We start from the raw sequence: 16,589 nt of genomic DNA on the forward strand, positions 1-16,589 counted from the left end.
AACGTTACCTCTTCCCTCCACCCCCAACAGAGTCACCCAAGAGTGACCAAACACCACCAGCACCGCCCTCCGCCCACCCTCACAGTCCTTCCGTTTCCCCCAAAGCTCAGAGGAAAGCAGGCATTTTGCAGCATGCTCCAATAGAGGGAATTAATCTTGTGGTCCTCAAATGCAAAAATTACCATCTCCATAAACTCCCTCAAATTGTAAGCTCTGAATTGCTAAAGAGCAGCCCTCATGTTGCTGCGAGATATGCCAGGACAGAATATTCCCTCCAGGACTTATATAATACTCTCTGACCGAACACAATTACCGGCTTCTACCCATTTCCCACTCACCACATCACATGGCCAGGTGTAACCAAACAGCACCTTTTACGTGCTACACAAATGTAAAAAGCCTCATGGCTGTTACAGGACTATTACCGTCTTGCATTTAAATATGATTTAAGGGGATTTTTCAAACGGCGATGAGTGATCTTGTAGCGCATCATGGCTCAGTTACATCACTTTAACTTCTGTGAAGTATGGGGCACGTTGGTACTGAGATGGATACACGCCTCTTAGTAACACTCATTGGAATGACGTGCATGCAGCAGGAGGAAAGCAGACTGTGCTGTGTGCTGTTAACAGTGTTTGTTGCAGAGAGGTGCATGCACACTGGGAAGTTTGGTAAATGAAACAGAGTCTGAATTTCAAGTGCATTTCATAAAGAAACTTGAACCCCAGAGGAACTTTGGAGGGGTCGGGTTTGGTGGCTAACATTTTGCCTGGCTCGCTCAGTGAATCCCCACTAGAGATATGGTCTGTGCCTCAAATCAAACACAAAGTAATACAATGCAGCCATTTCAATTGAGTGCCGGTAGAGCACTTTCTGGTGCTCTCCCAGGTGGTCAGTTGCCATTTCAGCCGCAAAAGGAGATAAAAGGCAGTATTGTCTCTATTCCAAAACAAAACTCCATTGCATTTGCAGATGCGACATTGTGTCTGGGTGAGCAACACTTTTTCCCAAAGAGCCGTTTCCCATTGTCAGAATTGGGGCCTAATCCTGCATTAATTGGCTACCTAAAGTTTCTGTTGTGGAATGCAAGGTCCCAGCTCGTGCGGAGTGTGTGATCCTCCCTGCTCCCTGTTGGTTGTCTGCTCATGTCAATTAGAGAAGGGTTTTTTTATGTGCTGGAGACAGCAGCATAAATGAAGCACTGCCAGATTTCCTCCTTCTACGCAGTATCAAAGCCATTGAAACACCTAGAATTTGATCTCCAGTCCCTGTTTAAAGAGCAGAGCCTTGCAGAAGAGTTATTTTATGTTAGCTTAGGAAAGGAAAACAAACTGTATTAGCTTTTGCGTTCACTTGGAACAGATAGTGTGCCTCATAGTGCCTGAGAATCCTTAATCTGTATTTCTCTTCCTGCACAGAATCGAGCTTAATTTCTACATTTTGTTTGCAGGAAACGACTCAATTTTTCATGATATCGACAGTGATACCTCTTTGACTAGCTTGAGCGACTGTTTCCTTGCCTCCTCAGAAGTTAACTCCATGCAGGCTAGAGTAGGAAACCCCATTGACAGGCTGTACTCTATGCAGAGCTCATATTTCGCCTCATGAAAATAATAAAAAAAAAAACAAATAGCTGGCGTATCTTTAGCAAGTGACTTTTTGCAGAGCAGACTCTACAGCCATATGTTGCCCAGCTCTTCTGTCACAGTGACTCCTGCCACCCCTGGACTGCCAAGAGCATTTTTAGGAGGACCATATATTAAATAAATAAATCAACCCATCAACCCTCACCTCCCCCAGTCACACACACCCACATCCTCAGTTATCCGGATTGGACCAGGCCGAGAGGAAAGCATGGGAAGAATGGAACACCCAGCTCTCCAGCAGCCCTTGGTTTGGTTTGAGCTCCGCACTGTAAAGGAGGTGACTGTGTGAAAAGCGAGACCTTTTTCCTCCTTTCTTTCTTCCTTTCATTTGGATATTTAAACTTTTTTTTTTAAAGCCACTGAGACTGACATCAGTCGACCATATGACAAATAAATCAAAGAAACTGGAGACTCCTCCCCTTTCTTACTGCATGACTCATACTATGTTGTGGATAAATTGCCATTTGAACTGTGAGAAGTTAATGTAAATGTGACGTTCAACATTTGTTTCCTTTCTACACTTTTTCTACATTACCCTCAATCTGCTCCTTAGTTTATAGCCCTTATACTGTATGATACTTAGAAAAACTGGTTAACCATAAGCCTTGTGGAGAAGCCAGTGATTTCATAATTGGAAAAGGACCCTGGAGAGAAGCTGCATGTTAGGGACAGATGCATTTAGATTAGTATTAATCTTGAATAATTAAAACAAAAGGTGCTTACATTACACAGAGCTTTATTTAATTTTTAATGTGTGAGAATAAAACATTTACTTTTATTTGTAAGTAATGCAGTGCCACCTTTCAAGCCTAGACTGTGATTGGCAACCATGTGTTGTTCATTCTGTTCTGTTTATTTAGGTTTTGTATGAGACATAGATGTGCTACACTCCTTTGTCCATCTGGAATAATTAAGACCTCCTTTCATTAATTTTCTTCCCTTGTCAAGGAAAGTGCAGGATCTAAAATCCTAGCCCAGACCCTGAGAAGTGTGCACCAAGTGAGCGAGAACACAGAGAACACGAGGCTCTGTCACGAGCCTGAGTCTGATCTCACTTATGGAAGTTTCACACTGATGTGCCTCTGTTGCCTCCAGCAGTCACTCCAGACCTGCACTAGTGCAAATGGGAGGAGAACCGGGCTCCTTATGCAGAGATAAAGAGAACTGTCTCAACAGCCCTTGCCGAGGTTTGAGCAGCCATTATAGATTTTTGTAGGGCATAAAACACGATAAATAATAATATTGTAGTTATAAATGTTGCCTGCAGACAATAATTACCGGGTGGAGAGGCAGACAAGTATGGCCATGTCTCGTAATGGAGAGGCCTTAGTGAGGAACAATTTGACAAGGTAAGAGAAGTAATGATACGATGTGTTCAAAAACGAGTAAAGACGGGGTGAGGAGGGAAAGGTTAGGTAAGTCAGGCCCATTCTTAAACAAATGTGGTAAAATGCTGACCATCCCACGAAAACCAAGGTAATTGAACTCCTGGCGTGTGACTTATGGTGCAGGCTCAGGGGCTGCAGTTGCAAACTCTTCAGCACTCGGAGGGGCCCTCCATGCCAGTTCGATGGGCCACAGGCAGCAAAGAATGTAACAGACTCAACAGCCTCATTACGTTCGTGGCAGCGTACATATGTTCCAGTTTCCTGGGATAGTAGCACTGCCTGCTCAGGATAGGTCCCAGCTCTCATGGGAGTCTGCCCATGAAAAGTTAAGCACCCTTTTCTGAACCAGAAAGGGCTACTTCTTGCTTCCCAAAGGGGTGAATACCAAGCAGGGCAAGAAAGAGCTGAGTCAGCCAAAAAAGGACCTGTGTTGCTCTATGGCAAATGGTATAACTCATCTGGAACACAGATTTAAAACAAAAGAGGGCAAGAGAGCACTTCTTACATCCCAGGTGATTATTAACTCTCCCCGCTTTACTAAACAGGGGGCAACCAGGGCCACATCCCATCCAGGGGTAGCAAAGCAAACAAAGCTATTCATTCCAAACAACCACGGGTGGAGCTCAGAACCCATTTTACACCTTTCTTAAAACCCAGCTTCCATCACTAGGAGAAACACTTGAATTTGCACCTTGGTGAGGTGAGGAAAGGCTCCAGTGGGAAAGGAAGTATACTACTCATGCAGGCGAGATGGCACGTCTGGAGGTCTCACCTCTGCTCTGGTGCCCACAGCACAGTGTCCCAAGACAGGCAGAAGGGCCCTCTCTCACAAACACACACCCAGTGTTGCTTTATTCTGTCCATTCCCCTGCAGCCCCCGATGTTCTGGGCTAACAAAGCTCAAGCCATCCCCTTGCTACTGCATGTAGCTCTCCTACCTCGGACAGGAAGTAGCCCAGATTGCAGCCTGCCAGCAGTCAGGGGTCCATCACAATTGCATGCATTCTGTAGAGGCAGTTTTATCTTCTGCAGAGGGAAGTGACTTCACCAGTTGAAGCAGAGGCTTGTGAGCCCCTTGGATATCTGCTGCCAGTTGGGAGAAAAAGGCTTTACTACCTTTTTTCTCACCCAGGCACCACCGATTTTTCCCCTTGTGCTGTACCAAAAAACACCCCTGCTCACAACAGCTGGTATCTGTAAAGAACTCAGGTGACCTGGACATTTACATTGCTGTAGGGGCCAGAATTTGAAGCATTTCTCATGTGGTACATTGGAAACATTTGTAACTACCCGCCTCACAGGATTAATCCAACTCCCAGCAAATATCAATTTTCTCAGAGCCGGAGTGTCTTCACAAGCTCCAACCTCTGATGTTTATGGCATCTATACACTGTCCCAGGATCCCACCAGTCAGACCTCCTCTTCTTACCAGTGCAGAATCAAAGGCCATAATTAATTAACGTTGAGACTGGTCTGAGCACTGTACTGTGCCCCACAGTCTGGAGACTCCCCTGCTCCATGTCTACCTCTGGTTCGCGGCTGGATGTTGAAAAAATCCACTTCCAAGAAAGGAATCAGCAAGCCTACTTTGGAGCTCAAGTATCGATAACCCTTCTGCTGCTCTTTGGATGGCACTTTATCACCTTGGCATATATTGCAATGTAGGTATAAATATACTCTCGGCTGAGCCTTTGGTGTGTTGTATGGCAATGCTTAGCCGTTTGTTCCCCCATATTATGCTCTAGTTGGTGCCAAGTGCATTGTACATGCAATCTCTTGGCCAACATGGCTAACTATATTTCCAGTGCCGGGGTGCATTGAAGCCAATCAAGCCGGGGGTGCACTTTTGAAAGTATGGCCAGTCACTTCGAGCAGGCCAGTGATATCTGGCAAAGGCCAAAGTTCATTAAAGCAAAATAAATTTGTAGTACGAATTATCCCACAGGAGCGTGATCATTGTGGTTTTAACCCAGGACCTGCAGTAAAATATTATAAAGCAACCTCTGACCTTTTTGATTTCTGGTTTACTCTTGTATTGTCAAGGGAAATGTCACTGATCAGGTGAAAGTAAAATGTGCAATGGGCCATACAGCGGTAATATCTTACCCTGAGTCACATTGATAAATTCTTGCCCAAAACTCTTAGCATCTGGCACTTTCACGGAAACCACAAATAGTGATTGTACATATGGGAGTTTGAAGGGTAGAGGTCGTGACAGCAGTTTATTACGTCTACCTTACAGTGATAATTCTCTCTAGCAAATTAACCTCGCTCTAGTATAAATACATCAAGTGAACTCTTCATAGCATTTCAATCATGCTGTTTTGGCTAAAGAAGGAATACACATTAGGCTAAAGCAGTGACAAGATGCAATTAACTAAAAGAAGATTGATTAGGTTTGTGTTCACTCAATAATATTTAATGAAAGGTTATCATAATGTGAACATGCTAAATGATAGCTTCCTCAGAAGTCTGTATTGTGCAAATGATCAATTCTGTGCCCAAAAGTGATGCTAGCATACTGCAAGTTTCCTCCCGCCAAATGCGGTAACTGATTGATGCAGTATTTAGTCCCTGTACTCACGGACCAGCATATGCTTTTAACGTAGTAACTAGCGCGTTTCCATTTCATAGTGTCACTGCCAATGGAAGAATTCCCCCACAACGTGCAGCTCATCTCAGGGCTACACTAACCACAGTCTCAGTATGATGCTGAGGAGAGGGACATACTTCCAAATAATTGGCTTTATGGTGTTAAATGTGTTTCATGCCCAACAAGTAGGAGATAATTATGTTGCTGTCAGTAAAATAATTTTTGGTTTCCATCTCTAAGCTGAAACATGTCCCACGAATCTTGGTCTTTTTTCTTCTTCAGATGCTTTGTCACCAAACGTGTCTGCGTTCTAAAGCCCACTTGGTGCTACCCATGCACAAGGAGTGAGCTGAAGCATGCTCTCAGTGGCCACTGAATGTGTTTCGCTCTGCTCAATGTGCAATGTGAGTATTGCTGCTGAGGGATAGGTACGAGCCTGCTCAGAGAGCCCCTCTCATGAGCCTGGCAATGTGTCCACTCTGCAGCACTGTCACGGATTAGGGAGGCACCTTCAGCCTGGTAATGCCTTGCAGAGTGGTTGATGTAATTCCACATCCCTTTCCCTACTGGGTGCAGGAGTCCTCTCCACCTCTTCCAATGATCAACGATATTTCCAGCCACACCCCTCATTCTGCCCAGAGCATCATGGTGTCTCTGCTCCTGCCAGCCAGATGGGCCATTCAATTTGTGACATCACCAGAAGTTCCGTGGTGATGTCATACTAACTCAATAAGACTCCACTACAGGACCAAGGAGAAAGACAAGCTTCCTCCAACCACAAGGGTTGGTCACAAGAGCAAAAGGGAAGAGAGGACACATTAGAGATCGCATCACAGCCACAGTCCTTGGAGCCAGTTCCAGGTACACGGCTATGAAGTTCCCATGTGCTTTACATCTCTAGAGCCTGAAGTATTTGGGAAGTGTTAATGAGCAGCTGTCATTGTGTGTCTAAGTCCCACTTTAGCGTGCCCTCCTCTCCTAGCACAGTGCCGCTGGGTGGCACAGATTGCCCGACTAACACATCCATAGCAACTTGAATTCAGAGCAAGTTAAGTATTTAGGCCACCATTCAGTAAGGTACTTCAGTACAGGCTTATCTTTAAGAAAGTTCTTAAATCCTGTTGGCTTCAACAGGACTCAAGCATGTGTAAGTGCTTTGCTCAATGCAGAGGGTTGACTTCATGCTTAACTCCCTTGCTGAATTAGGGCCTTACTGAATAACTTGGTAACTTCTAAGTATAAGCACAGAATCATAGATTGATTTGCTGATTCTACTGCAGGCCTTCCTAATGGTACAGCATGGCTGCTCTTGGGTCTGCACAATGTTGTTTTGTTTAGCAGTGACTGTGAAGGGACTTCCAGCTATTTTGCAGTGGGAACTCTGTTTTTAAGTGGACACCCTTTTTTAGCTGTACGGCTGTATTACTTGTATATTTATATATTCTGTATTTATGTTACCAAAATGTAGTATTTTGTAGCTGTCTGTTACAATTTGTTTAACTTGTACAAAATATGAATATGCTCCCTCATACTTAACCACCTGCCTTTCACAGTAGCTCCCTGCCCCTTGCTCTCTGTGTTGGTAACACGCCACCATAATGTGTGTAGGTTGGATTTTTTTTTATTTAATTACTTGTCATTGTTAAATTATTTATTAGTGTTTTTTAAATTTCATTTCACTGCATTTTTTTCCTGCCACCGTCACCTGGCAGCTAAGGTATGTGAGATTCTCATCCATTGCGTTTCTGCCCAGGAAAGAGAGAGAGAGAGAGAGATTACATTTCAGTATATTTGTAAATAAAAGCAACCTGTAAACAAACCAGCCGTCTCCTCAGGGTGCAGTTTGTGTCTCTTTCGTTGCAGTCGATGTGTGTGCAGCATGCACACTGTGTGCAGTGTGTGTGGTGGACAGGGGCACTGTGTGCTCACCTGGGAATTTGCAGGGAACTTGCCACCCTCGCTGTAGCCCTTGACTTGTATGGCGAGTCCACGTAGCACTGGGGAGCGTGAGGCGCAGCCTGCGTGGCCGCATTTTCCATTGATCCTTGGCGCAGATACAGCACAGACAACGCTAAAGCAAGCTTCCCTCCCGCTGCCCTCCACCAGCATTTGCAGAGCCCACCTGTCGGGGAAGGAGGGGAATGTCGCTCCATGGCTCCTGGTTCTCAGGCTCTCTGATGGGACTGCCCTGGGATAGGGGTGCGTGGTGTGGCTGCATCCATTAGGTAACCGGACTGAGCCAACTAATACCCTTGGCATGCTGTCCACTGCAACGATGGGGCCTTTTAAGACAAACCATCCTGGGCCACGTGGGATCCAGCTGTCACTTCTGGTGTCTATGCCCCAAGCACTGCTCGTCACTCAGAAGTCGTTGGTTTTTCTGATGAACGCATAGGAGAGAGGGGAAGGTGGAAGCCCCGCTGGCTGGTGAAGAGGGATGCACTCTGCATCCTAAAGCGAGAAGGAAAAGGTCTATCTTATTGTCCTGGTAGCAGCACAGCGAGGAGCCCTCTTGACTCCCCCAGTCACGTAAATCCAGCCTCTCCACAGGACGGGGGTGCTCAGATCTAGGCAGCCCCAGCTTCAGAGCCTGAGCTCTCCCAGGCAGAAGTGCAGCATTCACACTGGGGGGGCACGGTGCACACACGGGCCCGACAGAACTAACCGATGGGATCCAGGGAGAGACGGCCTGGCCAGGTGCCACATGGGAGCCTTGCAGCTCTGAACAGGGGTTTCCTGGAGAAACCTACTTTTGCTCAAGGCTGGGAAATGGGGACGATGGCTGGTGCTGGCAATGCAAGTGAAGCAGACACACACACTGTGTCTTGTTCACAGGTACCAAACCCGCCAGCAGCCCACAGGGTAGGCCCCGGCTTCTGGCTTTCCAATCCTAAGAGCAGTTGGCTGTGATCTGAGAATGGGAGCCTGCCTAGCAGCCTAGCAGCTGCCTATTTGGGTTCAGCTGGAAGCCCGACAAGCCGGGATCCCCAGAGGCCTCAGCCGGCGATACAGCTATCACAGAGATGGGTGGGGAACCCAATTCCTCCCCCTCCCCATATGAACTCTGCTGGAGGGACAGGCTTGGCAGTGCACATGTGCCCCACCATCGACTGGGGCAGTGGAAGCGGATTTAGCCCACATTAATAGGAGCCATCAACATTTTTCTACAGAAACTATTTTTGATGGAAAATTTCATTTTCAATTAAATGCTTTCCACACAAATTTTAGGTTTTTATAGAAAAAATTTGAAAGCCCCCAAATTGAAAACTTTCCTACCAAAACCTTTTGGATTTGTAATGAAAATTTTCTGTGGGACAACAAAAAGTCACCGTTTCCCCTGGAAACACGCCTGTGTCAGACCCGCTCCACACATCAGGGAAAGAGGTGGCCCAGCAAGCGCAGTTGCTCCCGAGTGACCTCACTCCAGGCTCAGCACACAGGGGACTGGCTGTTTGGGCCCCAGGTTGGAATCCCCTCTCTTCATAGCAATGCGAAGTGGGCAGGGGGCGGCTCTGGGACTGTTCCAGCTCATGGCATAGAGCCGCCTCGGTGCAAAATAAAAAGTGGTATTGATGTAACAAGACAGGCAGAGTCTCTATGAGAAAAATTATCCAGCCGCTTATTGCCCAGCATGCTTTGGCCAGCCTCCTAGCTAGGGTCTGCTCCTTGTGCTGCACTGGATAGAATGTATTTAGCGTGTGCAACTATATATAATGAGCCACCTTAACAGCACTCACCCCACACACCCTTGGCAGGCACAGCCTGCTACTGTCTGTTTCCAACATGAGCACTGCACCGCAGGGACTAAGCACCAGTCTTCCCAATGCCTGGGCACAAAAATTCCTCTCTGCTGCCAATTATGCCAGGTCTGTGCAGGTAGCACACACCTGCCAGGCTGCTGGCTAGTTCACGCAGCTCATGGTTGCACACACTTGTATGTAAAACTGAATGGTCCATTGGGGGCACTGAGTAACTTAGGGGACTATCAGCAAAAGGGGAAAAAAGTGGTTCTGTTGTACTTGAGTACTCAGAAAGGATGCTTTCCATCATGGTATTTTGCAAGCTTGACTAAATCTGCATGACTACAGCTGCATGTGGTGTTTGAAATTAATGAATCAAAGCAGAGCTCCCAAGACTGGAAGTCTAGCGCTACACGAGGCAGAAAGGTTTGTCAACTGGGATTTTAGTTTGTGATCTTTTTGCCCACATGCAGCAAGTGGAAGTGGATGGACAAGTCAGGTCCACGGGGTTCCCAGCATCATGACTGGTGGAGTGAAGAAGATTGTCCCAATGGACTTGAAGACTTCAAAAAAGCTGGGATGGTCTGTTGTACTCAAAAGCCTTTCTATTGGCAGTGCCTAGCTGAGGCATCACATCGCTGACAGAACCTGCTCTCGGGAAAGTAACAGTGACTCCAAAGCGATTCTAACAGGGGCCCATCGGGAGGTATCATTTATTCAAAGAGACCAACAGCTTAAGGGCATGGCTCTACTCTGTGTGCTACAACACCACAGCTACACATTGCCGCTGTAGCGCTGTAGTCTAGACACTTCCTGAGAGATGGGGAGAGGGGGGTTCTTCGATGTTGGTAATCCACTTCCCCAAGTGGCGACAGCCATAGCTACAGCAGGGGCTAGGTCAGCTTCGCTACAGCACTCAGGCTGTGTGAATTTTTCACACACCCCCAAGAGACATAGCTAGGGCAAGCTGAATGTTAAGTGTAGACCAGCCCTAAAACAGACAAGTATATGCATAGGGCCATAAAACAATCAGATTAGAGAGTTAGATAAGATTTATGATCTAGCTATCTGAGTGAGTTTTGGTTTGTTCACATCTAATTCTCAGTTGCTGATTTCTGGGGTGTGGCGGCACCATTTCTTTCATGCTCCATGCACTTTAAGATACAGCTTCAATGCCTTTCTTTCATTTTTATACCTGGGGGATGTCATTTGAGGGCTGTGAAGCCTTCCCCACTTCAGCATGGAAATTGTGAATACTTTGCCAGACTCTCTAGTGCTGAGGTAACTAAATATTAATACAATAACATCACATGATCAAACAGTTAATGCTTGTCCCCCCCAATATTTCTACCCGTATAGATGCCCATATAGCTGCTACACTTTGTCCTGCTTTCCTTCCATCTGCATAACCCCCTCTAATGGAGGGCAGGATATGGCCCAGAGTTATGCTGAGAACGCTGCAAATTTACCTTTATTGCTCTGAGTCAAATACCTTTTTTCCTTTTGCTGTTTGGCTCCAAATTGCATCATCTCCTCCCCCAATGTTTGCTATTGGTGGAATGTCATTGAGGAAAAATGAATTGCCATTAGCAATTGGTTTCACCCAAGTCAGAACTAGCTGCTCAAATATTCATGCTTTGTGAGCATCCAATATTTATGAAGGAAGAAGTACAGTCGCCCTCAGCGGTTTCTGAATCTTCCCAAAAAGATACGTAAAAGAGATTAGCAAAAGGGGGAAAAAATGATGATTAATATATGTGGGGCTTTGCGTTCTGCATTGTTTGTGTTGTGTTTTCTCTTTAGTGTCAGTGCGACAGAATGAAGACTGATTTATATGACACAGCTGTAGCAAACAAAAGGAGAGGAGAGCAGGGAAATGGCTGGAGGTAAAAATGCCAGTGCAAAGGGCTAAAGGCCTGCACCTGGGTCCTGCTTCCCATACTGCCGACCCCCCTCAGAGCACCTTGGACAATCAGATTATCTTCTGGAAAGAGGAGTTCAAATGGCCCTTCAAAAGATTTGTCTTAATAATTGCTGTCTTATCTTAAGTCCTGTTTTTTTATCAGCCAAACTGCTGCTGCGAGGCAGATCCTGGGGATAAGGTGCTGTCACTCTTCATTATTATTACCGCTTATAATGAAAACACATTTGTTCCTCTTTCTGTGGACTTTGAAATGGTGTCACCTAATGCACATCTGGTGTTTTATCGATATTTTTAATAAAGTAAAAAGTAAAATGACAGGGATAGGCCCAGCTGTCTAAAAATAACCATGCAGTAAATGCTGCTAAATACATAGCATCGCTGCATTGCGTTCGTTCGTACTCAGACTGTAACCGATTGGTCTAGCAAGAACGAATCACATTTTTACATTTACAGAAAATTCTTCCTTCCTTGATATTGAATTTTTCAGTTATCCCCACAGTGTGCTAGCTTCTCATCCATGAGAGAACACAGTAATTATCACTAGTACCAGCAGGTAAATTGTGAAATGAGAACAATGACAAACACTGTACACTTTTCTTTTGCACACCAGAAAACAAAACAATTCTGTTTGAAATCCCATTAGTGAATTTGGATCATGATACTTATCGGACAAAAGCCACAACAATTACTTAATTAGGGATTGGTCTCTACCTGGAGCAAGTTGTTCAAAATTAGCTCTAAAAATATAAAAGAAAAGCTTGGCAATTGTTTATAATGTGGAAAGTGAGGATGCTGCATAAAGAATTCCATAATTTCTCTCTCTCTCTCTCTCTCTCTCTCATTCCTGCCCACATGAATCCACACCCCGGCTTGATCCAGCCCCCTCTGCAGTCAACTGAAAGATTCCCATTGACTTCAGTGGGACTTGGAGTTGAGCCTCAAACACCAATATCCCAGTCGATAAGGAAATAGCACCTGGTTCGTGTGTATCATTCACTGTAACCTTACTCTGGCCTAACCTTCAGATTCACCATTGCACTGTGTGACGGGGGCCTGTGTAAGACGTTTCCTAAGACACTATGGAGCCCGTCGTACACGTTCAGAGCCACAGGGCAGCAGCCATGAGAAGAAAGACAATAACATGCAGGTGGGAGTCATAGCAATCTGCTCAGGTACAGCAACTCCTATGTCTGAACTAGCACCCCACCTCCAAGGAGGCATGATGTTATCACGAAGGGAAGAGCCACTGGGTTTAAAGGATGAAGAACAGGCCGCACTAGAGAGATGGAGGACTTGGGGCACCTTAGAGACTAACCCATTTATTTGAGCATAAGTTTCGTGAGCTACAGCTCACTTCATCGGATGCATCTGTGGAAAGTGTAGAAGTCCACAGGATGCATCCGATGAAGGGAGCTGTAGCTCACGAGAGCTCATGCTCAAATAAATGGGTTAGTCTCTAAGGTGCCCCAAGTCCTCCTTTTCTCTTTGTGAATACAGACTAACACGGCTGTTACTCCGAAACCTAGAGAGATGAAAAGTCTCCTCTCAATCACACCTAGTATTCCAAGCCATAATCCCAGGCTGTGACAAGGGTGTTGTGAGAAGCTGTTGGGGCGATTCCCCAGGTCCCCGATTCTCCTCTCTCACCAGTTTTACACTGGGCAAGGCAACACCGCCGCGCTGAGTCAGCGCAGCTGCCCCAATGCAGCTGGGCCGCGGCAGCGCGTCCGGTGAAGACGCCCTCTGCCAACAGAGCGTCTTCTCCAGCCGCCATAGTTACTCCAGCTCAGTGAGAAACTGAAGCTATGTTGGCAGGAGCGCATCTCCCACCGACATCGCATCAGGGCGGACAGCGCAAAACTTGTGTCACCCAGAAGGCCGGGGAGGCGGGGGGGTTCGCACCCCGAGCAACATAAGTTAACTTGACTTAAGCAGTACTGTAGACCTGCCCATTGACTGCAGTAGGGACATGCTGCTTTGTACCAGAGTAGGCGCCATGATAATTAGGCCATTGATCTCTGTGCTGAGAAAACAGGAAAGAAACTGAAACTGGGTTCAAACTTTGTGGCTTGAAAATAAAACCTGTTATAACTCCACCTGTTCTCAGGCTATTGCATTGGTACCTACAATAGATGAGCCTGAACAGAAAATTTTTACTCCAGACCCAAATTTTTCCACAGGTGGGGCCTCCTCAGCTCAGCAATTTAAAATAACAGATGATTGTGCATTTTTCAGATGGCTACAAGGAGATTAATTCTGATGCTGTCTGTGAAGAGAGTAAACCGTTCCAAGATGTGTTTGAAATGGGTCCCCTCATAGCTGGCTCCAAGAAACTGCCCTTTGTTCCAGGAGGCTGGAGATGTGGCTATAGGATCTGTGTCTTCCTTATAACTACCTCTTGCTGCTCCAGAGCCAAATGCAGAGTTTGTGGCTACAGGGGCGAACAAAAATGAGATGTTTGAAAGGGAAGGCATGTTTCTCGTAAAAGTCAGCACTAATGTGAGGCTAAATCTAAAATAATAATTATATCCTTTCTAAGAAGGTATTATGGGCCCAGGCCTCTGCCAGGAATACAAAGAGATCAGGCCTAAGCCCTGTTGCAACAGCAGAGTTCTGAGTTCAGGGACAGCTCATCTAGTAAAACAGGGGTGTTTTGGGACAACGGCATAAATAATAACAAATGACTCGCCAGTCACCAGGCCAAGGTGGAGTCACTGTGTGCCACTGTCAGACAGACAGGCAGAGCACTCGGAGGAAGGGGGGGGTTGAACATTTTTTCTAGATGGAGCAGAGAACTCAAACGGAAAGCAGACTCACCTGCCCACCCACTCTCAGAAACCAACAGAAAATCAGACCATTTTACAGACATTAATTAATTAAACCTCATCCCAACTCTATGAGGGTGAATAGCGTATTTACATCTGTCCACCAGGGGCTCACCATACTGTGGGGTGCAGCCATAAATCAAATTCCAAATGCAGTGTTTGCTCATCTCACGCCAGCGACTGAATGCATGTTGTGAGAGCATATGTCTCTCGTTCCCATGCACACCTCTTCTCTTGTGTCCTATAGTAACTGAAAGGACATGGCAGTCGCTCACTCCCACCAAAAGAGAGAAATGGAATCAGAGTGCCCAGAAAACTCCCCTTGCACCATCCTACCACTTTGCAGGGGACTCAGGCTCAGATGAGGCACATGAAGCCAACTGCCGTCCTGCCAGAAGCACAGTGATGGGAGAGGCCCAGGGGGCCCAGGCCCCCCCTCTCCTGGCCAAGCTCAAGACAGCAGTGAGGTGGCCCCATGGCCAGGGACCTTCTGCCTGCACAGGAGGTAACAGGCTGGGGCAGCCACATCCCCACCCAACAGAGGAGCCACCACCAGAATCCTGGTGCTGTGGGAGTGGGGGGGTGAGGGGGGGCTCTGGCACTTCCTGAGCCCTGTACACTGGGTGGAGCAGGAGTGGGGGGAGGGAAGCAGCAGCCCCAAGTCTGGGAATTTACCCTCCCCCTTTACATGCAACCCTCCTCTTCCTGCACACTCCTTTGCCACATGTGAGCATATGTGCCATGCTGTCTAATGCTTTCCCAAGGAGAGCATTTCACAACATCCACCTGTATAATTACCGTGAGGAACATGGTGTATGAAACACATTTTCCTTTTATACACCCATTTTGTAATTACCAGAGACCCACCTACCCCCCGGTGTGTGTGCGTGTGTGCACGCGTGTGCATGCATGCATGTTGTGCAACGATTATTAACTACACTCCTGTGGCAGCTACAGACAGCGAGCTCTCTTTCGCATCCTCCTTCGCTATTACATTACCAGTGCTATTCACGCAGGTTTGCTGTGTTTGTTTCATTGTTTAACTTGTTGCAAGTAACTTGGTGTCCCACACATCAGGATGAGTAATTGCTGATCTGATTAGCCAGCAGTATACACCATATGTGACATATTCCCTCACACCTGGGCTGTCAGATTGCTGTTGATAAGATGCTGATAGGTTGGGCATGAAAGACACCAGGTGAAGGGCAGACATTCTCTTAATCTTCTCTTAACTGCAAGACATTGGACTAAAACCTTGTGCTCTAGGCCTGACCGGAGAAGTCAGATAACGAGGCTCCTTTTGGCTGCAGCCTTTCCTGCAGGACACAGCAATGGGACCCTGCTTAATGAAGCAGGCAAAGACTATACAGTTAAAAACCTCACAAAGGTGAGGGAGATCCCTAAGGCTAAAGAGGGAAAGGCCTTAAGCACTCTTCACTAGGCCATGGGAAGCAGAATGAGGCAGCCTCCAGGGGCCACACCGAGCATCGATTCATCCTGATGCAGCCTCCTGTCAGTGCAATCCAGACACCTGAATCAGCTCTCTTCCTGCACCATCCCTCTAGATTTTCTGTATCACTGGATTTAAGGAGGGAGCTTGAATCAGTATCCTGGCCATGCTCCATCTACCTGATCTGTCTCAGTTTCCTGAGGCTCAATTAAGAAGGAGCCTTCACTTTTGCATTTAGGCACCTAAATATATTTGAGATATGAGCCTAACTCCCATTGAATCCAGTGGGAGTTGGGTGCTTAAATAGCAGGATCTCTGTCTTGGTGATCCCCTACATTTCCTCCCGCCTTTTGTTATTCTGCAGCATTTAGCAAACAGAGTCACTTTCAGGATCTCAGTTCACTCCTAGTCTGACCCTGATTATTGCGTGTGCTGGAATTCTTGCAGTTACATGTCCTATTCTTGAGAATATTGCCATCTTCATTTTCTCTCTATACCTTTCTCTTACTCATTAATGCACCATTAGTTAGTGTTAGCTAAGTGCTTTGAAGATGAAAAGTGCTAAACAGGTATGAAGACTCATTATTCTGGTTATTAGAAAGGTAGAAGCAGTCTAGGACTCGCCTGTGCCAGCATTTAATTATGCTGGTGCACTTTCGGTAAACAGAGTCTGCGTCTGAAGCTGAGCCTAGCCAGACACACTGTAATTTTCAATCTCTGCAACGATGCAATCAACAACAATAAATACTCTGCACCACAGCACAGACAGGCCCAAGGGCTTCCGGTTCCTGGCACATCTACATTTGAACTGAATTTCCATGAACCTAACCGATTTTAGTGGAATTTATCACAGAAATTGCCCATTTTGCTCGTTTCTTAATCTTCTAAAACATTTTAGAGGCCTTTCAAGCTTCAGAACATTCCTGCAAGACAACTGGACCACGTGTAAGAAAGAACAGTCTTTGGAAATCTAATCGTCTCCAGCTCAAAATAGAGAGGTAGCACTGGGCTGTTGACAGTGGG

The 16,589-nt window shown here is 46.3% G+C and overlaps 1 protein-coding gene across 1 annotated transcript in view; it reads left to right on the forward strand.

The window, feature by feature from the left end:
• Nucleotides 1–7,446, forward strand: part of LMX1B (LIM homeobox transcription factor 1 beta) — a 128,597-nt gene extending 121,151 nt beyond the window's left edge. The window contains exon 8 of the mRNA XM_073314240.2: nt 1,451–7,446. Coding sequence (XP_073170341.1) covers nt 1,451–1,608 — 158 coding nt within the window. The 3' untranslated portion in view covers nt 1,609–7,446. The remainder of the gene's footprint in view (nt 1–1,450) is intronic.
• Nucleotides 7,447–16,589: the final 9,143 nt, after the last annotated feature.

This window comes from Lepidochelys kempii, chromosome 16 (assembly GCF_965140285.1).
Source record: "Lepidochelys kempii isolate rLepKem1 chromosome 16, rLepKem1.hap1, whole genome shotgun sequence".
Taxonomy (NCBI): domain Eukaryota; kingdom Metazoa; phylum Chordata; order Testudines; family Cheloniidae; genus Lepidochelys; species Lepidochelys kempii.